At 39.8% G+C, this 26,179-nt stretch overlaps 4 protein-coding genes across 5 annotated transcripts; 3 read left to right on the forward strand and 1 right to left on the reverse strand.

Moving 5' to 3' along the window:
* Window positions 1-891: 891 nt before the first annotated feature.
* Window positions 892-12,201, reverse strand: LOC135351009 (uncharacterized). The gene is made up of 17 exons (XM_064549902.1): window positions 11,823-12,201; window positions 11,290-11,477; window positions 9,192-9,262; window positions 8,879-9,033; window positions 8,549-8,631; window positions 7,782-7,888; window positions 7,063-7,165; window positions 6,520-6,606; window positions 6,083-6,173; window positions 5,986-6,037; window positions 5,473-5,582; window positions 4,485-4,563; window positions 3,800-3,979; window positions 2,561-2,702; window positions 2,219-2,302; window positions 1,899-2,008; window positions 892-1,190 (listed from the first exon to the last, which is right to left on the reverse strand). Exons 1-17 carry the CDS (start codon window positions 12,151-12,153, stop codon window positions 1,151-1,153), a joined length of 2,013 nt encoding a protein of 670 aa, XP_064405972.1. The 5' UTR covers window positions 12,154-12,201; the 3' UTR covers window positions 892-1,150.
* A 19-nt stretch (window positions 12,202-12,220) lies between these two features.
* On the forward strand, window positions 12,221-14,483 carry LOC135351017 (cystinosin-like). The gene is made up of 4 exons (XM_064549915.1): window positions 12,221-12,297; window positions 12,363-12,948; window positions 13,304-13,477; window positions 14,094-14,483. The coding sequence occupies exons 2-4, from the start codon at window positions 12,469-12,471 to the stop codon at window positions 14,466-14,468; spliced, it is 1,029 nt and encodes a 342-aa protein (XP_064405985.1). The 5' UTR covers window positions 12,221-12,297; window positions 12,363-12,468; the 3' UTR covers window positions 14,469-14,483.
* A 1,647-nt stretch (window positions 14,484-16,130) lies between these two features.
* On the forward strand, window positions 16,131-18,926 carry LOC135351045 (uncharacterized). 2 transcript variants are annotated; one of them, XM_064549948.1, is made up of 9 exons: window positions 16,131-16,296; window positions 16,933-16,978; window positions 17,168-17,625; window positions 17,697-17,919; window positions 17,989-18,273; window positions 18,320-18,436; window positions 18,485-18,515; window positions 18,593-18,609; window positions 18,765-18,926. In XM_064549948.1, the coding sequence occupies exons 1-9, from the start codon at window positions 16,261-16,263 to the stop codon at window positions 18,812-18,814; spliced, it is 1,263 nt and encodes a 420-aa protein (XP_064406018.1). In that variant the 5' UTR covers window positions 16,131-16,260; the 3' UTR covers window positions 18,815-18,926. The 2 variants fall into 2 exon arrangements, with proteins under 2 accessions (XP_064406018.1, XP_064406026.1); XM_064549956.1 differs by having other exon boundaries at window positions 18,494-18,515.
* Window positions 18,927-22,288: 3,362 nt separating this feature from the next.
* Window positions 22,289-25,742, forward strand: LOC135351027 (uncharacterized). The gene is made up of 14 exons (XM_064549926.1): window positions 22,289-22,487; window positions 22,554-23,017; window positions 23,068-23,269; window positions 23,328-23,573; window positions 23,630-23,728; window positions 23,786-23,908; window positions 24,320-24,454; window positions 24,552-24,585; window positions 24,665-24,740; window positions 24,798-24,854; window positions 24,903-24,998; window positions 25,093-25,266; window positions 25,321-25,413; window positions 25,479-25,742. The coding sequence occupies exons 1-14, from the start codon at window positions 22,430-22,432 to the stop codon at window positions 25,623-25,625; spliced, it is 2,004 nt and encodes a 667-aa protein (XP_064405996.1). The 5' UTR covers window positions 22,289-22,429; the 3' UTR covers window positions 25,626-25,742.
* Window positions 25,743-26,179: the final 437 nt, after the last annotated feature.

Below are 26,179 nucleotides of genomic sequence, written 5' to 3' on the forward strand. Positions count from 1 at the left end.
AGAAGCTTTAACAGCAAAATCTGCCACTATTTAAATCAAGATATTGTTGTGTGAAGGCTATCCATGCTGTAAACGCAGTGATGTGGCATCCAGGTGAGTAGATATACCTGTGACAAACAAACAAACAAACAGACCAACATACTACTATACCCGTGGCCGCCCACGCGCGCCTCGGGTAACAAACCAACAGACTACTATACCCGTGGCCGCCCACGCGCCTCGGGTAACAACAGACTACTATACCCGTGGCCGCCCACGCGCCTCGGGTAACAAACCAACAGACTACTATACCCGTGGCCGCCCACACGCCTCGGGTAACAAACCAACAGACTACTATACCCGTGGCCGCCCACGCGCGCCTCGGGTAACAAACAGACAAACAGACAGACTACTATAGCCCGTGGCCGCCCACGCGCCTCGGGTTAACAAACCAACAGACTACTATACCCGTGGCCGCCCACGCGCGCCTCGGGTAACAAACCAACAGACTACTATACCCGTGGCCGCCCACGCGCCTCGGGTAATACGATTACAGTAACTTGCTATGGTGGATCGACCAGTAGGCCTTTCCCATAGAACAATTATTATTTTATGCTAAGAGAGTCTACTAGTATTCTTTTGTTGTCACCCATTTTTCCCGAAATTACCAGGCCTGGCTATTTTACTAATTTACTTTGCCTGGCCGCCAAGCCCAGCTAGGTACCAAGCTACTGTAAGTCAGGAAACCAGCCGTGGTTAGCTCTGGCGGCAGTATAGCTAGATGATAATGATGTGCTGATGATATTAGTTTATCGTGTCTGTGGTATCTATGCATGCACGTACTTGTAAATTCATCGAGTTGTACGTACTAACGATTAACACTGCCTGGCTATTTATAAGAAGCAAAATATATATAGGTACAATAATTATAGGAAGCAAAATAGGTAACAAAAAGCAAATTTGGTCAATGCTTAGCGATATAGCAACATTACGTTATTTGTATCCTCAAGCAATCTATATTAGTTATTCATGGGAACAGCTTATAGTTCTCTGCTAAACACACTGAAGTGGAATCTATATATATATATATATTGAGTTATAATTATTATATTGAAATACAATGTAGCGAATTTTATATATCCGCTACAAAATAACCATTAAGAGCTAGAAGCTATGCAACAGTTACTGTTCTGTCAAACTTGTCCAGATACCTGCAACCATAAAGGTAATACATTCACAGCATGTAAAATTATGAAAGCATCATACAGTGGAACCTCCATTAACGACCACCTCTATATAAGAGCAACCACACGCTATATAAAACGGCAGGTTCGGATTGAAACTATATACAGTCAATCTGAACGACTTTAATGTAAAGCAATTTCTTAGGAACGGCCAGTCACCTGTCTATACTCCACATAATCAGCAGCTTTCTAGTCCCCAATCAGCTTTAGCAATGGAAAATAACTTCCCAAAACAAACAGCCACACCTAGAACTAGCAGAACACTATTGCTGAGATAGCATTTGTTGCACTATCGAGAAACCTAACTGTAGCTCGTGAGCTAGAGAAGCAGTTAGCAAAGCTCCAAGATTCATTTGCAGCAGGGATTGACTCCTATATAGAGCATACATGATTGTGATTGGGAAATCGAAACCTCTCAACGAAGACCACCTCTCTATAACGGCCAAAAAGCTATTCCCCAATAGTGTCGGTTTATGGAGGTTCATGACTTTACAATTATTATGGGGCTACATATAATTGTAACGAGTGATAAAGTGACACAATGGGTACAGTCGTCCTAAGGAAGCTTGGCCTAAATTTAAAATGGGTTTGGCTGCGAGTTTATGTGTATGGTAATATAATTATATAGTTTATGCAATGCTAGAAACAGAAACTAGACATTACACACTGACTCACGTTGGATTGTGTTGTTCTATTCTCCCTCTGAGGATCATTCTCCCCAGCAGCTGACAGAGTGAGGTGAGACAGTCCACTCCAGCAGACTGCACCAGGGCATTGTCACTGCTCTGAGAGATGGGGGTATACATGTACATGTAATTAACTAACTGCATGGAGTGTGCACAATCATTATAGGGTATGATCCCAGTCACTGTCCTCTCAATTACACGTACATGCAGTGTATATACCTATACTTAATGGGTAAATATTGATCAAGTGTTTTGAAGCAAACACTCCATTAATTATTATAAAGAATGGCATTCCCACTGATAACTCACCAGTCCATAGAAGATGGAGTCTAGGAACAGCTCGAGGTGCCTCTTGAACACTCTTTTACCCAGAGACTTGGCAAACACTGGCAACTGTAGACACAGAGAGAGAGAGAACATTCAACACCTTCAAGATAGCGTAGTATAGTATACATGTACACGTACCACACTGTGTGTAATCTCTACTTTCAAAATGTCTTGAAAGTTAAACATTATAATTTTCAGTTGACCTGTACTGTATACCTAACTACCAAATTATAATATGTATACATGTACAGTCGTATATACATAACATGTACTAATAATTATACTGGTACTTTCATACCTCGATCATGCCATTACCCATCTCACCAGTTTGAGCAGTGTCTCCAGGAGGTTGAGGTGTTGAGGGTAGTGTCTGTGTCGTAGTGTCTCAGCACAGAGGGGGAGGAGGGAGGACACTCGGTCACCACACCCACTCACACCACTCAGCTCTCCGAGCAGGAGAAGGGCACTGGAGGGAAGGCAGCAGGATTAAAATGTACTGTGTCTATACAATTTTACACACCACAACCATTAAAGACTACATGTAGAAGGACTTTTCAAAACCGTTAATTTTGCAATTTCAAAATGCAATGTGAAAATTTGTTAGGATTGGCTGGGAATTCCAAAAAAGCAAACAGAAGAGAGCCATACGTAATCTGTTACAACAGCATTACAACTTAGCTGTTAGATGGACCCGGAACACAACACGATCAATAATTATAATTATAGTTATTAATCCAACCATCATTAATGGCTTACACAGTAGACCTAATCCGAACCCCTTGAGTCTGAAACATCGCAAATCTGGACAAAGTGGTAAAATGAAAAGAGGAGGCCGGGGCATGTCAGTAGAATAGGAGGCAATAAAAAAGAAGATGACTACTGGTGCATGCGCGCACTCAATATATTAAACGTGCTGTCAGTACAATGGCCATGCACTGAAAAGAAAACTAAGAGAGCTCACAAGACCCACTCTATTGGAGAGAAAGTTAATACTAGAATGGAATGAAAGGTTGGCCGGGAAAAACACCAAAAAGCGTGAAAACAAGGAATCCGGCGAGAGCATAACTCCAATCCGCTACAACGTCATACACATGTACATTTTCACGAATGTTTTATTTACTGGTAGTTTTCCACACAATAATTCAATAATTAGCACATGCGCAAGCGAGGTAATCAGTATAGTACGTGTGTGCATGAAGTAAGAGTTTCTACATGTATATCAGGGTGTCATACAGGATCTGGAAGTAGAGGGGGGAAATAAAGTAAAAACATTTTGCTAAAAAGGTCAACTGTTATATCAATACCCTGTTAGTACTAGTACTTACATGTAAATGCAAATTTTAGGGGGGGAAACAATTTTACTAAAAAAGGGGGTCAACTGTTTTCAATGCCCTGTTAGTATATGTAACATTGCCAGCTACATTTATGGGTACTCACTAGTACCTGAATGCATGTTTTTGGTCCCCTTTCCCCCCTTGTATGACACCCTGGTATATACCTTTATCCCATACCCCATGCCACTACACCCTCAATCACATAGCATATCCATGCACACACCCTCACCCCTCACTCTTCTCCCACGGCTCTCCTGGCTTGTGATAGTGTGAGTCCATACATCCTCCCCTCCTCATTTTGGGAGCCAGTGAACCACATGAGTACATCTGCTGGTCTGTGTGAGTCGGGTCGTCATGGATACGATGCACCACCCCAAATACAGCCGGTCTTGGATCAATACCAGAGGAACTGAGGAAAGAGGAAAGAATTAACATTAACAGCAAACGGATTGTGTTGTATGTAATGCACTTTGATGTATCAAAAAGTGCATTACATCACCAGAGGAGGTACGACATCCGCGAGTCGTAGGAAGTGTTTGAGACTCACATTCCTTATTATATCCAGGTCAAAGTTCAATTGCGTGTTACCTGCCATACACAAGCACTGGGCTATTTTATAGCTGCCTGTGCTATTGAACATTGACTGATCCAATGTTCGTGATTACGTATATGCTGGTGAAAAACCTTTGCGAATCAGCAAAATCAGCAAAAAATATGACCCTTTGTGATCTAACTACATGTACATGTATTGCGTTCTGGCAAGGATTTACTAGTAATAATTATTTAGGTTTTGCGATTTTATTGTTGCGAATTGATCAACCCTCGCACACAGTTTGAATATAACATACAAATTGAATATTGCAGCCTGGTAATAGAAAGGTCTACTACTACACAGGTTAGTTGGTGAGTCTCACCTCTGAGAGGCTGGTTGTTGAGCTGCTAGAGGCAGTCTCTCTTTGATCACAACAAACACCCTCTCCTCGACCTCTGAGCCTGGAGGAAAATTGATGGGGCACACATTGGATGAATAGTAGGGAACAAGTATATAGTGTACATAGGATCTGCTTTGGTTGTGTGGGCATGAGGCATTTGAAGCTTGAACTGGGTGGGCTACCTCGCTAATCCACTTATGGGGTACAGTTTTGTACTTAAACTATCAGTCTAGATCTGTCAGTCACACAACATAACCTGTGATCTCACCTGGGGCATTTTGAAGTTTGGACAAGTACAAGTGGAACTGTGGGCTACCTTGCTAATCCACTTATGAGGTACATTTTTGTACTTACTATCAGTCTACTCTAGACCTATCAGTCATGCAACATCACCTGTGATCTCATCTGCTGGCATTTTGAAGTTTGGACAAGTACAAGTGGAACTGTGGGCTACCTTGCTAATCCACTTATGAGGTACATTTTTGTACTTACAGTACTATCAGTCTAGACCTATCAGTCACCAACATCAACTGTGATCTCATCTGAAGCATTTTGAAGTTTGGACTAGTGGAACTGTGGGCTACCTTGATAATCCACTTATAATTATGGGGTACTTAAACTATCAGTTTACATCTGTGGTGCATGTACATGTATGGTACAGCAGAACGTCCTTTTTATGGACCCCTTGGTTCCAGAGGCTGAATATATGCAACAGACAAACCATAGATTAAGGCAGAGAAAGGATTGGAAACAATAGGCGTGGTTGAATCCAGGCGCGTTACGGTGTAATCATTATTTAGTGAGACATTGCACGCGAGATTAACGCCCTGCTGTGGCAGTGAATCAAAGAAAGGCTAATGTGGCAAGATATCCTGCACAGGTCAGATTAAAAGTCATAATAGGTTACTACTACGCTCTACTGTACAATGTATATGATGTATGTACATGTATGTGTATCCCACGGTCTCACCATAGGCCTTGGTGACGCTGGTGAGAGCAGCAGCCGCCCCTTGTCTAACTGAGGGTATGCTGTCCTCAAGATTGGTAAGGAACAGTAGGAACAGTTCATCCAGCCACGATCTGAGGAGAGGGGAAGCAAAGTACAACTGATCAGAATTCAGAAAATTCCATTTGTAAACAGAGGGAGTGAGAGGGAGTGCTTATAATCCAATTACAACTGATGGTACATGTAGTTGTCACAACTTATGTCCAGTTCATTGATAACATGTACTTAACAAACTATGCAATAGTGACCTGTAAACACGGGAGTGCCTAATCCAATTACCATATTCTAGCCAGATTGTCACAATTTATGTACACTTCCGAATCATTGAATATGTACGTACTTATAAAACAAACATTCTAATGGGTACTTGCAGAGGAGGGCTAAGTACTTAATCCAATTAAAACAGATGATATTGTATATGCTCACTGTCACTGTACTTAATGAAACTGCAAATTAGTTAAGGTACGTAATTCTCACCTGCACTCATCTGGGAAGCATCCCAAGAAGTTACCACAGGCCAGGCAAGCGGCTAAAGGAGTGAGTAGATTAGATGATTAAGTAGACTAACACTCACCATCTCTCACGGGCCAGCTATCGTCATGGAAACACTCCAACAGTACACTCACCAGTCGCCCAACATACGGTCTCAGACAATCCTTGTTCACCTGTGTGTGTGAGGGGGAAGGGGGGTTTTGAATATGTGTATAATTAAGTGAAGAAATAATTTATGATGAGGTAGTTCGAGTTCAGGGGATATCAGGGTTTCATCGAATGGGAGGGGGGGCCTTCCCCGACAAAATGTTTGACATCATCACATTAGTACTGTCTATGATGTGCAATATGTAACTAGATGCACTAGCATGTAATAGGGAGTGTGATCAAACATTTTGCAACGTGTTTACGTGCGCCCAAACCTTCCCTCCCCCCTAAAACACTTAATCCTATGAAACCCTGGATATGCAAATCTCCAATCAATCAAACAGCTTGTTATCCAGCCAGTAGGTTACCCACCTTAGTGCCCAGCTCTGCCGTACAGATGCAGGCTGCCTCTCTCACTGCATGGTTGGCCGCCTGGCTCTGGGAGATGTAGAAGTCCACCTGCACACACACACACATCACAACAATTGAGTCTGCTAATAATAGGTTACGAAACTGTAAATTACATGTATCGCATTACTAGAATGTTTTGCGAGCATCAAACATAATAAATTAATTATGCGAACTTTGCGAGGGTTGATCAATTTGCAACAATAAAATCGCAAAACCTACACTGTAAGTAATACACACGATGCTTGCCAGAACGCACTAGGTAGATCGCAAAAAAAAATGTTCTGCTGATTTGGCTCATTTGCAAAGGGTTTTCACACGCAAAATATTCTAGTAATACGGTATATATACATGTGCATCACACTGTACATGTGCATCACACTATCTACAGGAAATATACATTCTTATAGATAAAATTATAGGCACTCAAAAGTAGCTAAAGAATTGCATATTTATCCTGAAGTGTCACTGCACATGTACTGTACTAGGGAGACAGCACCCACTCACCACTTTATCAATGTGCTGCTCGACCAGCTGCACTCCTCTGGTCTGTGTGACCACCCTCCAGGTCTCCTGAGAGTATATCCTCACACCCTCAGCCACATAGTACCTGGGAGAGAGAGAAGGAGAAATAGTGAAGCTTCCACAACGAATGAATAAAGGCTTCCACCACCAAATGTATTCTAACTCTCCACAAAAGGACAAACATCACAGAGTTATATACACAGGATCCCTATTTACTGTGGCCACACATACAATATAAACATAATTTTAGCTCCAAATAATCCATAGCGGAAAAATAAACCGAAAACACGTGACCTAACTAACCTAGATCCTAACTTTCACTGACCAATATTACGTCATTTGTATCCTCAATATAATTAAGAATTAAGAGTTGGTCAATAATCTTCCCATTGTATAAATCTGTATAATTATATGGCTCATAATTCACGTCAAGTGATATCTAACAACACCTACATGTAATTTAAAAGAGTATGTGGTAAAGATCAATACTTTCTGAAGCAAAAAACATACAATGGCTGGTAGATGGTAAGCATCAGCCAACCAATACACTCAACTTACACTGGGGTGGGAAAGTTGGTAAAGACCTTCTAATAGATAAGTAATAATCACACTCAGCTAAAACACAGCCGGTAAAGATCCACTACACAATAAACATTAAGTGAGGTGGGTACTAATGTACATGTAACAGACACCATTATTACCGGTTAAGACACATGGCTGGCAGCAGTGTGGGTAGGTGTGGTTGTCTCTCCTCTGGGGGGAGGTGGACCAGGAACTCCCTCGTAGCCACGGAGGCTGACATACGCACCTGGAGGGGAGGAGTTAAGACAGATATCGAGTTCATGAACATGCTTATAGCAGTGTCCATTGGGCAGACCAACAATGGTTATATAAAGAGGTGGCCTACTAACACAAGTGAAAAATAATTGTGCTCTACAGGTTACGGTAGAATTAAATATAGAGGGTTATAAATATTATAGAGGGTGACTTGCTCACTTTGTGTGATAGGCAGATACTAGCTAGGATAAAGGAGAGACATACCGTATTTACTTCATTAAACACCCGGGTGTTTATTTCATATCGAAATCTGTAAAGGGGGCATTTAAACGAGATGGGTGCTTTATTTGAAACAGGCGTTTATTGGTCATGTCTACTCCAAACTCTTGCACAGCAGCAGTTGTCATGCTCTTTTTGGCTGCTGCAACAGCTCTCAGCTTCAATCTTAAGTCATAGGAGTGGTGCTTCTCCCCCTGTGCTGGTATCTCTCTCTCTATAGCTCTCTGCCATCATAAAAAGTATCTATATTCTATGCTACCGTGCTTGCAACTGGTTCCACGTGCTAGTTCAGCTCCACCCACAGTGCCACGCCCATACATGGGCGATTATTTAAGATGGGCGTTTATTGATAAAGACAGAGCTTTTACCATGGGCGTTTAATCAAGTAAATACGGTACATGTTGTAGCTGACCTGACTCCAATTGTCTGCCAGTCCACTTGCCAGAGCTTGGGCCACCATTGGCCAGTGAGTTGCAGTAGTGGAGGGAGAGAGATCTGAAGAAATACGCTCACAATAATACTGTACACATAAGTATACAGGTGTGCTATTGAATTTGGTCAACATGGACGGACTGTATCTCATTGAAATGAAAATATTGCAAATCTGCACGGAAAATTATTTAGTTAAAATTGTTGTCGAGATATTCGTTCAATGGAGAAGGATTCTTGAGGACTTAAAGTTTAACAATGGAAAAGTTACTTAAGATATTTAGGATACAACATTTCCGTGATTTCTACTAACCTGGTACTTTGACGATGGCTGCTATGAGTTTGAAGGCAGTCTCCCTCACAAACCTGTTGGTGTGTTCCAGTGTGGTGAAGATGAGCTCCAGAAGCTCGCTGGTGATGAACGGTTGGAACGATGGACCACACCCACGCACTGCATGCTTCAGCGCCCTGGAGTAAGAGGGAATGTCAGACTACATATTAAGGTCATTACAAAAAAAAACGGTACGGTAAAGGTCATCATTTTCAACGCACTTCAGGTTTCAGTTTAGTTCACAGAAATTCAACTAGCACCTAAGGAGCATTGTTCTCTGTATAATTGAACTCACAGCATGTAAGTCTCGAGGGCCTTCCATCCAGCAGTGTCATGGAAGATCTGAGCAGCACTGGGGGAGCTCGGCTGTGTGTGTGTGTGTGGGTTGGGGATATTTCAACAACACCATCACAATTCATTGAACAAGTCTTATTGCCTTACTGACTAGTACATGTAACATCACTCACACATTTACAATTTGTTATTACAGTGGAACCTCTGTTAACAACAACCTCCGAATAAAGGCCATAACGGCCAGGCACCCAGGTCCCAAATGAACAGTTTGTGTACAAAACAACCTCTCAACAAAAGCCATAACGGTCAGGAACCCAGGTCCCAAATGAACAGTTTGTGTACAAAGCAACTTGGCCACCTCTGTATAAAGGCCAAAACATTGTTCCCCAAAGTTGTCTGTTATAGAGGGGTTCCACTGTATACTACACCACCATACTTCACACCAATCCTGAATCTACTTACAACTAGAGCACTGAAGTGCTAAAAACCCGGCCGACTGTTGACATGATATACACGTAGATCTATAGAAACCATGGGAGTGTATACAGCAATATTAACGAAGTAGCACATGTATATACGCATGAGCATGGAAGCTGGCTAAGCAGCCAGTGACAGCTAGGAGCAGTGAAAGACTAGATCGAGGATTGCTGAAACTCGTGACAACAGAGTTTTAGTAGTGTATGAGACATGCACTGTGCCTAGGATCACAGCAAAAAAAGTCGGGAGTCTTAGAAATATGGCTCCTGATATGTTCTGGGGCTAGGATCAGCAAAGAAGCAACAAACCCGATTCATACAGTAATTCTAGCTGCAAATACGTATCGAATAAAGGATGCATATAGCTAGCTAGCCAGGCAACGTATCTTTTGCAAAGAAGCTTTAACGTGAACATCTGTCACATTGTGTGGAGGCTACATTGTACCTGTATCTATGCTGTAAATACAGTAATACATACATATGGCAGCCAGGTGAGCAGATTCCTAAATACACAGACAACACACAAACTAGAGCACTGAAGTACTAACCCTCGGCTGTTGACATGAATTAAATATAGACTATAGATCTATACTATAATTATCTCAAATGCAGTATGTCATGGCTACAATGATTTATAGCAGGAGCTAAACATTAACTTTAGTGGTGTATGAGACGTGCACTGTCCATGTAGGATCACAGCAAAAAATACTTCCAAGACAACTAAGAGTCTACACTCTTCGTTGTTTGTTGACATCATTAATAGACATGCATGTGGGATATCACAGCAAAAAACTTGACTGTCTGGGAGGGATCAACAACAAACTACAATCACAATTATAGCTTTCTACTTTAGTGACCCTTTTCCATTCTTCTTGGTATGGGATCACTTCAGCTGCAAATAAGTTTTGTGTGAGGTCCTAGCCAACTTAAGAATGTGTACAAAGTAAGGCCACAAGTACATCCTTAATAACTACAAGTCCGACTACAAAACTCTTTCCCCACTAAAGCAAAGGTTAGTGGCTACTGACAAATTATTGTGCACGATGTGTTAGAGTTATGCAGACGCTATAGGTACCAGCATATGCGCATTGAGCTGCTCTTTCACGTGGTATATTTATTGTGCTGCCTTGAGGTACGCTTCGTACAGTATTGTCGAAATAAAAGTGACCGTTTGATAATGCTTGAAGATATTCGTACGATAATCTTAGCAAGGTTCTAGTGCAGCTCGACAGTGAGGATATCGATGCCTATGGCCTTGTTGAGTCAGAGGATAGTGACTGGGATCATAGCCAGATAGAAAGCTACCATTCAGAGTTCAAGCTAAAATATAAAGAGCCTGAAGAACCAGAGGAAGAAGCTGTTGAGATGGACCAAGTTCCTAGACCTGGTAAGTAGCTATAGAGTAGCATCTGTAGTCTTTACATTTGTAGCTTCAGTATCAGTTTTTTTAGGCTACTTACTTCAGCAGTGGGCATCATAAGCCACCGTTGACTTGTAAACCGTGTGTAGGTCAAGAACAAATTTCCTGGGAAAATAGTGTCTGCCGATACGAATAATTAATTAAACCAGCACTCCTCTCCTCCATTTAGTGGACTACTCTCTTACTCCATGCACAACACTTACTCTGCTGCCCTCGGTGAAGGCTGGTGGAGAGCTTAGTCGTCCATCACCACCGACCATCTCTGTCTGCTGCTCATTGACCACCTCTCTGTCTCTGTCCAGATTCACCCTCACCCCCGTCACTAGGATACCCTCCAGCTCACGGTACACACTCACACCACACACCTCACACAGCTTGCCGATAACCTCTCCTGTGTGTGTGTGAGGGAGAGGTACATGTACAATACTGTGGTGATACGGTACATTAATTAATTGTACTGGAGGATACAATACACTGTATTCACATTGAGTTCAATCGAATATGTGGTGGGGGGGGGGGATAACAGTATTGAGGAAAAGAAGAAGTCATTGAAACAAATCCACAAACCAATGGCAAGTGAGGATCAATTTCAATAAATAAATTGATACTACTATTACCTGGACATATTAAATAGCTTCATACTATACTGTATCTTATTTTGCCACAGAAACGCTATCTATTATCAATGACTATACATTCCCTCCCCCACATGTACAATGTTAGTACATGTACATACCAGTGGCAATGCGCACCCTCGACTCTGTCTCCTCCAGCAGTAGCGGTACGGAACTTGTCACCTGTCGACTGAAACTACTCGTAGCCACTCCACTCTCTAGTATAAGCCCAGTCGCCATTAGTCCACCGTGTCTGTCCTCCCATGGCCCCACAAGGGAGGTGATGAGTGTGAGAACATGTGCTTCTATCTTTTCCTTGTCTTCTGGCTGGAGGTTTGAAGAAGCTAGTAGAGTCTTTAGGGCTGTTAGGCCTTTCTCTCTGTCTAGTCTTCTCTTGCTGGACAGAAGGACGGTCCATTCTTGCCTGCTCTCCTCTGAGCTTGAGGTAGCCATGCTGCTTTTGAGAGCTGACAATGCACACCGCGGCTTGTGAATGAGCTCTGCAGACAATGCAATTTTAAGCCTAGCCCCTCCCCTTTTTCTAACACATGACCGAAAAGAGCTAAAGAGTGTTTTGATTTTGGCATCTTCATCTAGGTAACGTAACTACTGTGTGTTTCAATGTAGAATATATATACCCTCCCCTCACACACCACATACAGTATGTTTTCTCGGTGACTGCTAGACTTGTAGACCTGTAGACAAGCTCGACTATGCGGCCTGGTTTGACTCCACTAGATCTAGATCTCTGTTGAACAAGAAGCCATAATGAGCAGTAACACGACAAACAATGAGCTCGAATGGTTGGAGGTTAATTGCTGGGTGTCCTGGCCTGTGTGGGAGTGTGTTATAGCCAACATTGCCGGTCTTGTCAGCACAGTTCTCTGGTTTACGGTACTCCTTCCACAAGTACTCAAAAACTTTGTCCGTCGCTCTGTGTCGGGTCTGAGCTTTCTTTGGGCAGTCGCTAACTTCACCGCTTCTCTTGTGAACATATTCTTTGCTTTCTCCATTGAGCTGCCTCTCTATGTCAGGGTGTCTGCTGTGTACATGCCTGTACTAGAGTTGATTATCCTCGGGCAGTTCATGATGTATTCCCAGAAACCTTTCACGACGAGGTTGCTTGCATTGTTGGTGTGTTTATTGATATGGGGAGGGATTATCGAGCTGGAGTTGAACCTACCTGAGTCTAAAGAAAAGATTCAATGGATAGCTATCTCCCTGTGGTCTATTGAGACGTTTCCTCAGGTACATATGTATACATAAAGATTCTGTGGTTCTGCCTCATTTGATCACTAAAAGCTTTTGAATACCTCGGTTTGGAAAGCTTTTAGAATTGACTGCATGTGATTAGAGCATGCATGTGGGTTGGCTGAAACCTCAGACCATCACTACTCCAAACAGCTGTTCCCACATTGTGGTGTACATTTTATGGAGGTTCCACTGTAACAGTAATAATTATTACTTGTAACATTGAATGTTGATAAGGATGTTGATTCCCAATATAAGATGGGAATTGAGTGAACCAACTATACACTCACCTAGTAGGTAATCACTACTCACTATGACACTGCATGTATACTAGCTGTCATCCAATCTATAGGTGATACTGAACATGAAATTGCAGTCAACCGAAGGCCAGTCGACGATTTCGGTCATTATCACAGTTTTTGGGAAGACGACAGACTTTCTGGTTACGTATGGACTCAACATGCCTCTTCCTTACGTTGTCATGCGCTACTATTCTAGCTCTGTTGCTTTCATTAACGGATTCCAAGTAAGCAAATGAGCCGTAAAATTGAATCAGTGATTTGAGTACTGGAGCATTTTCTACATTTTAATCGGGATAATCTCACCAGAACTTTACAAAAGGAGTGGCTCTAAGATATGTGAAGATGTGTACATGTGCCTCACCTTATGTTTGCTACCTTAATGGTTTGCCATGGTAATCTATAGCTAGACCTTTGGTGACTATCTTTTGATAACGTTGCCTAGGAAAACACAAGGTAAAGTTGTTTACGTAAAAATCATACCGTATAGCGGGTAATTTTCGGGGACAAAATATTCGTGGTTCAGCAATATTGAGACATTTCGTGGGTAATATTTTCGTGGTTGTTGCTTGGATTGTAGGTAAAGGTATGGCAAGGTCGCTTCATTCGTGGGTAAAATATTCGTGGTCAGACCTCCAACCACGAAAACCACGAATATTTTGCCCCACGAAAATTACCCGCTATACGGTATCTGGTTAGATGTATGATTTCACCGTGGGTAGCTATGAAAGCTTTCATGGTGTGTACATGTACTGGGGTATGTACTGTGCACTGTACTCATTAGCCTGTGGTCAACTACACATGTTTTGATGCCACCATGGTAACGTTTCATAATATTTACAGGTGGTATGGTACGGTCAAGACAGCTGGTTTTCCAATCACCCACTCACCTCTGTTAAAACGAGTGGTGAATCGTCCACCGATGAAAGCACCAAACTTCTCAAAGACAGAGTATCGGATATGATGCTTGACCACCAAATCAACGCCAGTAAGAGAGAACTAAGTGAGACAAACAGAACATGCAGATCCTGTTGTGTTAGCGTAACTCGTTTTATTAGTCTAAGCTATATTGTATTGGGGCTATTTGTATTCGCAGTGGGATTTTTCTTGAGGACAATATCATTTTTTTCTCTGTTAGGACCTCTGTCCTGTTTCTGTGTGGTGTTTTGTGCAAACGAGTACTTTCGTCTTAGGCAAAGTAAAAAATGCTTTCAATAAAACTTGTGATAATAATTAATGTGATGATATAATGAAAGTATACGTATACATGCACAAATAGAAAACTACTGGGAAAAATTGGTACTGTGATACACTTCGAGATTTTACGCTGATACTAAGTTTTTTTGTAAACTGCAGTCCCTAAGGGATTAATTGTTACGTGATAAGTTTATAATTTTTGAGTGTCGACGTAGTCATATTCGTGTAGTGGTTCTTGTGCCCCTAGCTGACCCATACTAGCCGTTAGCTGACCATACGACTGGTTAGACTCTAGCAGTACTTTATCATGGTCGATAGCAGGGTGCTCGCTCATTCTCTTTGCTTTCGGTTTCAGTTTGATGTTACTGTACTGACGAGTTAACAAATCTTGTTGGCTTTTGCTCTCTGGAGTAGAATATAGCGGGCAAGCAGTCATATTGCTCTTGGCAGTTGAAGACCTCTTGTCTGTGTGCCCGTAAGACTCGTTAGCTTTCAACTCAACTTCTGTCATACCCGAGACATTGCCTTTGACTTTCGCTAGATCCACCACATCATAGGAGACACTGTTGCTGCGCTGAACTGGTTCCGTTCGTTTAGTGGGTGTAGGTGGTAGACTCTTTCTGCTGTGCGTTCTCGTTAGCTGACCGCCGTGGGATAAGTTTTTCTCAATCTGTATTAAATTTTGCATTTGAGCTGTTTCAGCAAATGTTTCAGAGAGTGCTGGTTTTAAATTCTTGCTCGCTCGATGTTTGAGTTGTTGCTGAATTGTATCAGCTCTCGCTTTTTCATTACTCTCTGGAGATGACTGCTTCGGATGTTCTTTGCAGCATTTCTTTTGATGCAGACATGCTCCTATTATCATTCCGAGCGGACATGAGAGTATCAATGTCACTACGAAGCAGGTGACGGCAGTAATTGCAACCTCTGTGCTTCCAAAAGTCTCTCCACAAATGCAGTTAGTATAGTTAGTATAATTTGTAGTAGAGTACATATTCTTTCCGGATTATAGGTCTTGCAATTGAGTAACCAAGCGCTCGAAAATAGCAAGTACTACACTGAGTGCATGCATTTTGAAGTGTTGATGTATTATATAAATATCACGAAGTTGATAAGGTTATGATTATAATTATTAAGGAGTTTCATTTTCTATGCATTGTGTTGTCTGCTGGTGGCACTTAGTGTGGCGTGTTTTCTTCTAATTATTAATTGAATTCCACGAAGCTATATATAGCTGCATGCATGTGAATTGGAGATACTAAAGGAAGAGTAGATGAGTGGAATTCAATTGAAGCAGCTTTATAAGACCTTTTGACCCTGACGATTCTCCTCTGACCTTGGTGTTGATCTTAATCTATTTGGGACTAAAAGACTGAAGTAAAAACTAAAGCTGAAAGCTTACGCTTCTAAGACTGTTTATACTACAGACATACATGCAGATTAGATTATTACATCTCTTATAGTGTGACACGAAAATAATTTTTTCCACTTGTGGAATTCCATTAGGTTAATTCTTAAAGTTGCATGCTTATGCACTTACTGGAAGAACTGCTAATTTTTTTGCAGCACATCATATATACCATGCAGATGATCCATACAATTACAAACAGACTACTTGCATTTCTAGCATGCATGATTATCTTTGGCAGCCAGTGGTAACATAATATTTGTGTGCACATGTATGTACATCCTCCCACACCATGAATATCGAATAATAGACAGTCAATGCTTAATAGGCCACACACAAGTGAATCGTTGTGAAACTGTAGCTGTGTAGCTAGATCTATAACTACTATAACTGACACTGTCTCTGAAGATGGTCAAGTACCACCAATGTCCCAAGAGAAGGATTGTAAGTCTCATGCATTCATTCTGTTGTGTGTGCTATAATTATGATAGATCTACATTGATTAATGAGCTGCATGTAATTTATAATAGTCTAAGGGTATTATAAATCTAACTGTTTTTATAAACAATATTTCTTTTTGAGATGAGATATAAATCACAGTGTGATGGCAGCTAGTGTACTGTATGCAAAAGAATATTGGGCTGTTTATGTTCCATAGACCTACTAGCTTGCTCAAGAAAATTCAACATTAATTTGTCCCAACATGAAACTCAATCCTAGCCCTATATGAATCGAACATATATAATTATATACAGGAGTCATTGATTAACAATTCAAAATCTGCTTGATACTTAGTACATATAATTATAATTATTATACATGTACATGTATTATTATGTAACTTGACAAATGGTGAAAGTTAATGTTGTTGTAGCTTCCTACCAGTGTAGTATTTCCCCACTTAGCTATAATTAGTATAATCATAACAAGCACTGGCAAGGTTAATAGCACTCGGCTACGCCTCGTGCAATTAGTATCCTTGCCATTGCTTGTTACTCGCGCTATTAATCCCATATGCATGCATGCATGATATTCGCTATACAAATCTGTATAATTTATGTGTGTTCTTGTTTCCTATAGCTGCCCTCACTCATAATTGCCATCTTCTGGTTGCACCTATCTCAAGGCACGTTATCTGTATAGAAAAAGACAAGATACATAAATTACACTAATAAGCAATAATTATCTTTAATTGTTGTGCCTACTGGCAATAAAGTATAACGTATACAGAGTATACGTGTAATAACAGACACATTTTCACAATAATTTATTGCTATAATTGTTTTTCACTGATTTCCAACATAATTTATTTTAGAAGCCAGTGTCAACCTAACTGTTGAGGGAGGTATCAATCTACTGGATGAGAACTGTCCTGGAATTGTCACACTGTTCTGTGAGGGGGTGGATATTAATCAACTGCGCTGGAGATACAATGAAGTTATTAATATCGTCATATATTCTTCCGACAGTTCCCCGTCTCAAAGTCAGCCTTCACAAACTGCATTTTTATCTGTCGAATTGGTTGCAATATCACAGAACACAGTGGATACAAATCGAGCGAATTTCACTTCCATTCTCACTGCAAATTTATCTCGACTCCAATCTGATAATGTAATGAATATTGAATGTGGTGATGCGGCTACATTTCAAATCGAACCAGTTAATGTGCAAATTATTGATCGAAGCAGACCCAGGGATCCAAGATTCTCTATGGTGACAACAGAATATCAATCTGAGAGATTAAACAGTGTGCAAGTACAATGGAGAAAATCTGTAAGTTGACTCGATTTTGATGCATGCAGTAACTGTTAAGGTCTTACTGCTCATAAATTATGTTCTTCCAGGAAAACTTTTGTCCTGATTACGGTTTGATCTTTTTTTATCAAGTTAACCTTACGGCTGAGAGGTCAATTTCTGAGTCAGTAAATCACAATGACTGCCCAAACAATTTCTGCAATGTTACTTTCAGTGAGGGTATTACCGAAGATAATAGAACAATAAAAGTTTCTATTTTGGCAACAAGCGAGCTGGGGCCTAGTGAACTTATTTGTTACCCCTATAGTATTGGTAAGTTCATTCTACTGTCTATAATTATAACAACTGTAATTCTGATCGATGTCTCATCTATTTTCACAGATTCTTCGGCTCAACAGTATTTTGTACCCCAGGTTTCCTTTATTAATAATCAGTTCCAAGTCCAGTGCATATCTACAGCTCTAACCACTAGTAGTCAGAACTGCGGGGTGCGTTATACGACTGATCCACTTTTTAGAGAACTGTCAGATGAGATTACACCAATGTTGGACAAACCATTCCACCTACCAGGACTTAGTGCTGATACCACGTACTTCTTTGAGTTTACACTGCTGGTTAATGGTAGCCTGCAAGTTGTGGACCGTATCGGTTTCACTGCTCAAACAAGTAATTAAAAATTTATGTCCTCACATTGTTTACGTATTTTTTTCAGGCACTGGACTACCAGACTGGGGGATCGCACTGATTGTGCTATTTGCGATATTTCTGGTTGCTTTAGTTATTATAATAATCGTTGTTGTTGTTGTGCTTTTGATTAAGACAAAAAAAGGTGAGTGAAATAACTGTATAATTATACTGCTTTGTAATAACATTTCAGGTACAACAGATTTTGGCAATTTACATATGAGGTAATTTTGCTATAACCATGCATGCTATACTTACTTTCTGTATATATACAAGCACTGTATTGCTTTTATTTGTGCAGGCTACCTGATCAGAAAGGTATGTAGATATTCACGATACCTTATATAGTACTACTATTCTGAAGGTAAATTAAATATGTAGCCTTGCTTTTGGTGGTTTTCACTTGTGTAATGACAATGTATCGATCAAAAACCGAATGTTTGTACACTGATAATTATAAGCTATCTTCACAGGACACTCCCTGGATGAAATTAAATCTAATGAAGACGTACAAAGTAATTGATATAAGCCTCAGGTATTACAGATATACATGCATATCCAAAAAACTTGTTCCTGTTAATTGTTATAATTATATAATTATATATACATTTGAGAATTTTAAGTTTGTTGTTAGATCAGCAGATGAACTGCAAAACTTACGTTGCCTGCATGTTATCATTATGATCGGGCTTTTAATAAGTTAATTTTCCCCTATATAGACGTAAAAAAGAAAATACCTGTATCGAATGACCTATTTTTATTTTTATTATTGCCATAAATAATCTTAATTGCTGCATAATTATAAAATAATCACACTCACGCTAGATACAAGTGTTTTATGGTTACGATATAGTGTTTCCACCCACTCATTAAATGCTCTATGCATGAATATCATTATTTTGTGCATATTGGCATATTGTGTACATGCAGTTAAAAATCACAAAGCTAGCTCTGTCGGCAAATTTTAGCGTCAGTGCATGGGCCAGGAAAATGTTAAACTGAAATTTCTATCTATTTATACGAATGAATGGGTAGGGCGACACAAAGAGAAATAGTGCCCGCTACAGTACACTACCGTATAGCGGGTAAGTTTCGTGGGGTAAAAAATTCGTTCAACTCGAGAAATTGTAGTTTTCGTGTGTAAAAATTTCGTTTAGTCTCGTGGCTGCACGGCATTCCTACGTTCAGATAAGCCACGCCTACGATAAAATTTCGTGGAGGTCAGCCTGCCCACGAAAATAACGAATATTTTACCCCACGAAAATTACCCGCTATAGACCTACCTACGGTAGTCGGTATTTTGTGTGCGGTCTTGCAGCTCTCTTTCTAGGCTTGGAGATGTAGATAAATATACCTTTCAGAGGGCGACACGATGAATCAGCTTGTAAACTTCATACGGAAGAGCTAAAGCTGTAGTCTAAGAACTAGACTATAGGTAATTAAACAATTTTCACAGTGCCTATTACAGTGGAACCCCTCTATATAACGGACACCTTTGGGGAACAATGTTTTGGTCTTTATACAGAGGTGGCCTTTGTTGAGAGGTTGTTTTGTACACAAACTGTTCATTTGAGACCTGGGTGTCTGGCCATTATATAGCAACCCGCCTTTATTCAGAGGTGGTTGTTAACAGAGGTTCCACTGTACGTACAGTGAAGTCATAGATAGTAGAGGGGAGGGATTGGAAACACAGGGATTTCACGCGGCCCATGCGTGTCGCACCGGAAATTGACAGGAAGTTAATTTAATGGGAAGAGATTGGGGGAAAAGCTGGATGCTGATCAACTACTTATAGCTACTGTAGTTGCTCTGGTTGTACATCCGAATGACTGACACTTTTCTCTTTGCAAATACTTGAGTGGAGATTACACATTCTCAACAAACCTTGAAAATAACAAGGCATGCATTTACAAAAGAAATTAAATCTAGGAACTCGATAATTATTTATACTTATGGTACTAGTACTAGGCACTGTTTATTATTATAGACTGCTTCATAACATTATGGCTTTCACACAATCACACAATTTTGATGTTTACATAAAAATGTTTACAAACACAAAACATAATTTTTATGAGCCTGACGCCCTTTTAGGCAATGGTGTATTCTTGTCATCGGTCACTGCATGTTTAGCTCTTGCAAAAGAATTTACTAATCATAATACATAACAGTGGGGTTATCATGTGTCCCTCCCCTCTGCCGTTGGCATACAAAATACAAAAGGGTCTTGGCAGATTTTCAGATTTTCTGAGTACCCCTGGGAAAAAGTATGGGTAAGTTTGAATTAGTATAATTATTTCCAAAACGATAAACGTTAGCAAGGAAAATCTTTTCTTACTGCACATCGGGATCATTAAGCAACATGTAGAACTAAACAATAGTGATGTACAATTTATTGTTAACCAGTAGCTCCCCCGCAAAACAAGTTACTTTTGAATCCTTGTTTTCACACTTAAAAGCAAAATTTAATATTGAACATTAAACAGCATAATGCTCAACTTGGCTATGCCTACTGCATATTTCAATGCTCCCTCTACACTCTGATCACTCTCAAGCAACCATGACTACTTCCTAGCTCAAGATATCCCCCCACAAAGTTTCTTACTTACCAATTCTTAGCTAAATACATGTAAAACAGTGTAACATGGAGCTCTGATGATCAAATAAATTTAGGTAAATGATGTAAACCATACATTTACTATGGATAATGTACATACAGACTAGCTCTGCCAGTGCTTACTGCAGTTTTCTTCACTTTCTTCTCTTTTGTTTTTGCATCTGGCTCGCAATCAATCGCAATCAATACTTGCGGAATGCAACACGCATGATTTTTTTTTATTTTATTTTTTATTTAAGAAATTTTTATGCAAAACCAGGGTATGCATAAGGGTAGGTCAGGTAGCTCAGATGGCTAGTGTGAAGACTTCCCCTGGACAACACAAAAACAGAGAAATAAAACAGGAGCTACGGCTAATTATAATAATTATTACACAAAAAGCTACTGAGGTTCGATTTAAATGATGAATCAGAGGAGCTGTTGATAACTTCTGGTGGTAAAGAATTCCATTTTGGTATTACATCCAGGAAAAAGGAATGTTTGTGGGATGAGGTGCCCACATGTAGTATAAAGAGTATTTGGCTGTGCGGATGACGGGGGGAAGGGGATGGGTGGGGTGAGAAGACAGTGGGAGGAATACAGGATTTGTTGTTGATGATTTTAAATCATACTTTAAGTTTTAGAAGACAGTGGGAGGAATACAGGATTTGTTGTTGATGATTTTGAATCATACTTTAAGTTTTTGGATATTCCTGCGGTCTTTAAGTGATTTGAGTTGGAGTTTGTAAAGTAGAGAAGTCTAGTCAGATTTCCATTCTTTGGTTATGATTTTGCAGGCAAATGATTGGGTGTTCTCCAGTTTCTTGGTGAGTGTTGATTGATGGGGGTCCCATACTGCAGCGCAGTATTCAAGTTTGGGCAGTAAAGTGCTCCAGGACCTGTAAATTGTATGCTTTGATTGCTGCATGTGATGCATCTTTTAACTTCCTGTGGAGCAATCCCAATTGTTGTTTGGATGTCCTCACAGTGTTGGTAATGTGCTGAGATCAGGACAGATTCTTAGAGATGGTGTCAGAATTCTCTAGGGCAATACATTGGTCACCTGAGATCGATGTTTCCAATCCCTCCCCTCTACTATCTATGGTGAAGTAGTCAAGTGACTGCATGCATTAATTTTGATGATTGATGACTGTACATAGCTCACATGATCAGCAATACATTATTATAAGGCCACTCCAAGTGACACTCTGGTTTCTGGTCCTGAAGTTTTTCTAATTGCATGCGGGTGGGCGGCTTTTTTTATTTATGTCATTATCATTTCACCTTATGAATCTCATTATTAATTTTTGGAAATGAATATCATTATCACACTATTTTGTGCCACATGGAACATTCTGCGCATGTGTAGTAGATAGAAATCCAATAGAAATCCAATAGAAATCCAAGAATAAATATGATGCGGGCGGTGGACCAGAAACCAGAGTATAACTTGGAGTGGCCTAACTGCATGCATGTTGTTAGTATTATATAATTATTGCAAAGGAAAAAAGCAGCCTGCAAAATACTAATAACTATATAGCTATGATTCTTATCTGTCTTTTCTTCATTTGTTCTGCTGTTTACAGTCTTCCTGTTAAAGGTAAGTTGTGTAATTTTTCTGTGAGGCTCTATATAGACATGCTTATGTACAGCTAGTTATTTTCAGGGGCTAACGTGAGCCTATTTGTCAACAATAAAGTGAACATGGCTTGTTCGGTTAATGTCAGTGTGATGCTGATTTGTGAAGGAGTGAATCTTGCACAATTGCAATGGAGCTATAGGAGCTCTAATTCTCCTGAAATGATTAAACTCGGTATTCCGTTCCTTCCTGATTATCGTGCTAATATTACTGCTGTTGAGGCTATCAATAATCCTGCTGTTTTGGCAGTTCAACTAGTCACTGTTTCTAAATATGCTGATCAATCACGTGCAAATTTTTCATCCCTTCTTTTTGTTGATCTGTTGAAACTAGAAAATCAGGAAATTACTAGCATAATATGTGGTGATGTTAGTACCTATGAGGAAAAGTTGGTATCTGATATTATAGTGTGGGATCTTGTTAATACGAAGATTACTGCCATGTACTGGCTAGGGGCTCTGACTAGTGTAGAAGTACATCTGAGGAGTTTAGTAAGTTGTTCATAAATACTGAATGCATACAATTTATGTAATCTCTTTAGTTAATGTGTTCTTCAGTTCTTGTGTACACCATGTCGATTAATGGATCAGATGAGATCAAAATTGTGAAGAGTTGTGTCGGTCCGTTCTGTGAGGTCAGATTTTCCTCCATAAGAACCATTGTGAGAGAGTACAACATTGAACTGAGTTTGTTTACTACTAGATTGTCTAGGAATAATACAAACCTGTACACATTTCTAATAGGTGAGACATAAATTATTATTACATCGTACTCTCTTATAATACAGCTATTTATATATAGGGCTCAAAAGTGCAGATTACTTTCATAATCAAGTTAATTCAACTAACTGTCTCTATTCAGTCAGTTGTGCAGTTATTCAAAACGACTCTACTTGTACTATACGACACACAACACTGAGTAATCAGCCTATTAATAGCACGGGAATGTTGAAAATTCCACATTCAAATCCTGGTACAGTCCACACATTTGCGTTTTCAATGGAGGCAAACAAAAATTTACGTATCAAAGAAAACATATCTGTTACAGGTATAATTATAGGTTTGGTTCATTTAATTGTTCTATAATTATCATGTTATTTACAGATGGAATCCCTTTTGGGACAAAACCAATTGCCATTGTTATCACAACTTCACTGTTCCTCCTTTTGACAGCCATTCATTTCTTGTTACTACTTATAGGAGGTGAGTTACCATTGACTACACATGACCAATTCATCTCTAATATAATTGCCCGTGCAGCTTGTTGTAAGGTGAAGGCATTTGTCTATAGGAAGAAATATCTTGTTGCTTCCTTGGTGATCCTACTTGTGCTGCTTTTCATTTGCATTTCTTCATTATTTGCCTTTGGAATCATTTCGTATGGTAAATGTAGATAGTCTTAGTAGAATACGTCTTATTAGATCATGTTTGTCATAAATACTGCAATCTGATTGGTTAGAGGAAATGTTCTATCCAATTTAGAAAATCATGTACTTCAATAGAAAATCATGTACTCCACTTAGAAAATCATGTAGCAAAGATTAGATAAGAACTTTCAAATCTGATTGGCTAAATACTCACAGTTGCTATGGTCTAAAATGCTTAGACACTGTTTAGGAAGTTTCCACATGATTTGGAAGTCCTCAGGGCTAGTAGAACCCTCACTGCGTTCGGGATACTACAACCAGCCCTTTGGGCTTCTAAATCATATGGAAACTTCCTAAACAGTGTCTAACTATTATGTAGAATACTTTTATGCTATATAGCCAGTTGTCCTTACACATTTTCCCATAGGTACACAATGCAGTCAGATTAGGTTGACACTTCACAACAGTATGCTTGTTACAATGCTGATAATATCGTGTTTGGGAATAACAATTTTGATTACTATTTGGAGTTTTATTGGACACGGGGTGTACAAACATTGCAGTAAGTTTCACTTTCTTTTTCCTAACTTGACTATAATACCTATTACGACTGGATATCATGGTATAACTTTATCCCATGTATGTGATTTCTTATTCAGAATCCACATTACGATCAGAAAACAGAGATCTTAGGTATGCTCAAAGGAAACGTTTTGGTGCTTCATTATTTTTTCAAAACTACTTAGTAATTGTATATACCAAACTTGTATAGGAACACACAGCTGGATCATGACTCTAAAACGGATGCTTATTGCACAACACAAGGCAGGAATGCCTATCTTAATCAGGTTCAATGTCTTACTGATATTTTACGCCATTTTTTATACAAGCTTGTGATTTAACAGACGGCAGCCAGCTCTAAATACCCTGGAAGGGATGTGAAGTCTAGAGACTGTCAAAAGGTAAAATACTCAAACTGCTACTAATGTTTTAATTCCTTTGTGTTATAGAAAAGTCAGTATGATATGCTGGAGCACCCGTTGACAAACAGATTTTCATCCTATAGTTGTGATGTAAAGAACGACTTTTATGGGACCCTAAATGAGGTAATTATTGCATGCGTAAGCAATTGAGCATGGCATGCATGCACTTGTGTTGTTAATGTGCATTATTGCTATATATAGCTTTATATATTTGCAGGAAGCATTGATTGAGCTGAAGTTGGGAGGTGATCCCTATGAACAGCTGAGACCTGGTGAAAAGTCAAGACCCGTGCCAAACCTGACAGACACTAGCTACTCCCACAATCCAAAGAGAAAGTCCAAACAAATTTTAACTGCAGCACCTGATGTTGTTTTCAGAAGTAGAAGTGAGGTAAATAGTTAGTCTTATTGTGCCATTGGGTTTTGTGAAATTTCTTTCTTTTAGGATGAATATGATGTTCTTAGTCGGCAAAGCATTAACTTTCAAGATGCAACCAACGGCAGCAGACTTCACTCCTTTTATGGAGAGCTCAGTCAGGTAAGCACAAACATTGTGTTGTAAATTTCAATCGCATCATCATGCATGCGCTGTAACAATTACAGGCATCCATTGAGCCTTCTGGAGCTGGACTCTATCTCCAGCTGCGCCATGGTGAGAAGTCAAAGCCAGTGCCCAATATGGACGATCCTACCTACTCACATGTGCATATCGAACCTGAAGTAGAAGGGTCGCAAGCGAAACCTAATTAAGAGATCCAAGACAACAAAGACTGCACAACATTAGTTTTGTTAAGACTATTATTGTACTCACAGTGTATAGTTTTCGTTATGTATAGCTATTATGTCTTGTATATAGTTATACTTAGTCTGTCAAATAACCCATGACCCTGCTGCGATGAAATGATCAACCCCATGTAGAATTTTGCTGCATGCATAGTTGAGTAATGACTTTCATAATGGGTCTTGCATGCGTGGATCATTCTTGTGGGGATTCTGGTGAACCCTCATGAATTCATATGAGTACCACCCTTTTCTAGGAAAACAAATCATGTGTTTGAGCTCATCAAAATTCCCTAGAGCTATACTGCTATAGGTGAATATCGTTGTCACTTGCATGTGCTTTGTACGTGTGTTTCATGCATGGGCATCCAATGTCATGTACATCTATCCATATATTATATCTACAAACAATTACGGCATTGAATGATGTGAATTAGTTTGCTATACTTCTATAATTATATAGGTGAATATTAATAATTGCTTTCACATGCATGATTGTGTACTAAGGGGTAAAACACTGTTAC

The sequence above is a fragment of the Halichondria panicea genome, chromosome 1, assembly GCF_963675165.1.
Source record: "Halichondria panicea chromosome 1, odHalPani1.1, whole genome shotgun sequence".
NCBI classification, from domain to species: Eukaryota; Metazoa; Porifera; class Demospongiae; order Suberitida; family Halichondriidae; genus Halichondria; species Halichondria panicea.

Coding starts and splice junctions, on each gene's coding strand:
- LOC135351009 (XM_064549902.1), bottom strand. CDS start 12,153: ATGGCTACCTCAAGCTCAGAGGAGAGCAGGCAAGAATGGACCGTCCTT. Junction 7,889..8,548: donor TGGCAGACAATTGGAGTCAG/GTCAGCTACAAC, acceptor CCTCCCCTCCAG/GTGCGTATGTCAGCCTCCGT. Junction 3,980..4,484: donor CAACAACCAGCCTCTCAGAG/GTGAGACTCACC, acceptor CTCTTTCCTCAG/TTCCTCTGGTATTGATCCAA.
- LOC135351045 (XM_064549948.1), top strand. CDS start 16,261: ATGGTCAAGTACCACCAATGTCCCAAGAGAAGGATT. Junction 17,920..17,988: donor TTGTTACCCCTATAGTATTG/GTAAGTTCATTC, acceptor CTATTTTCACAG/ATTCTTCGGCTCAACAGTAT. Junction 18,274..18,319: donor CGGTTTCACTGCTCAAACAA/GTAATTAAAAAT, acceptor TATTTTTTTCAG/GCACTGGACTACCAGACTGG.
- LOC135351027 (XM_064549926.1), top strand. CDS start 22,430: ATGATTCTTATCTGTCTTTTCTTCATTTGTTCTGCTGTTTACAGTCTT. Junction 24,455..24,551: donor CGGGGTGTACAAACATTGCA/GTAAGTTTCACT, acceptor TTTCTTATTCAG/AATCCACATTACGATCAGAA. Junction 24,999..25,092: donor TTTATGGGACCCTAAATGAG/GTAATTATTGCA, acceptor ATATATTTGCAG/GAAGCATTGATTGAGCTGAA.
- LOC135351017 (XM_064549915.1), top strand. CDS start 12,469: ATGAGCAGTAACACGACAAACAATGAGCTCGAATGGTTGGAGGTTAAT. Junction 12,949..13,303: donor CTATTGAGACGTTTCCTCAG/GTACATATGTAT, acceptor TCCAATCTATAG/GTGATACTGAACATGAAATT. Junction 13,478..14,093: donor CTTTCATTAACGGATTCCAA/GTAAGCAAATGA, acceptor TAATATTTACAG/GTGGTATGGTACGGTCAAGA.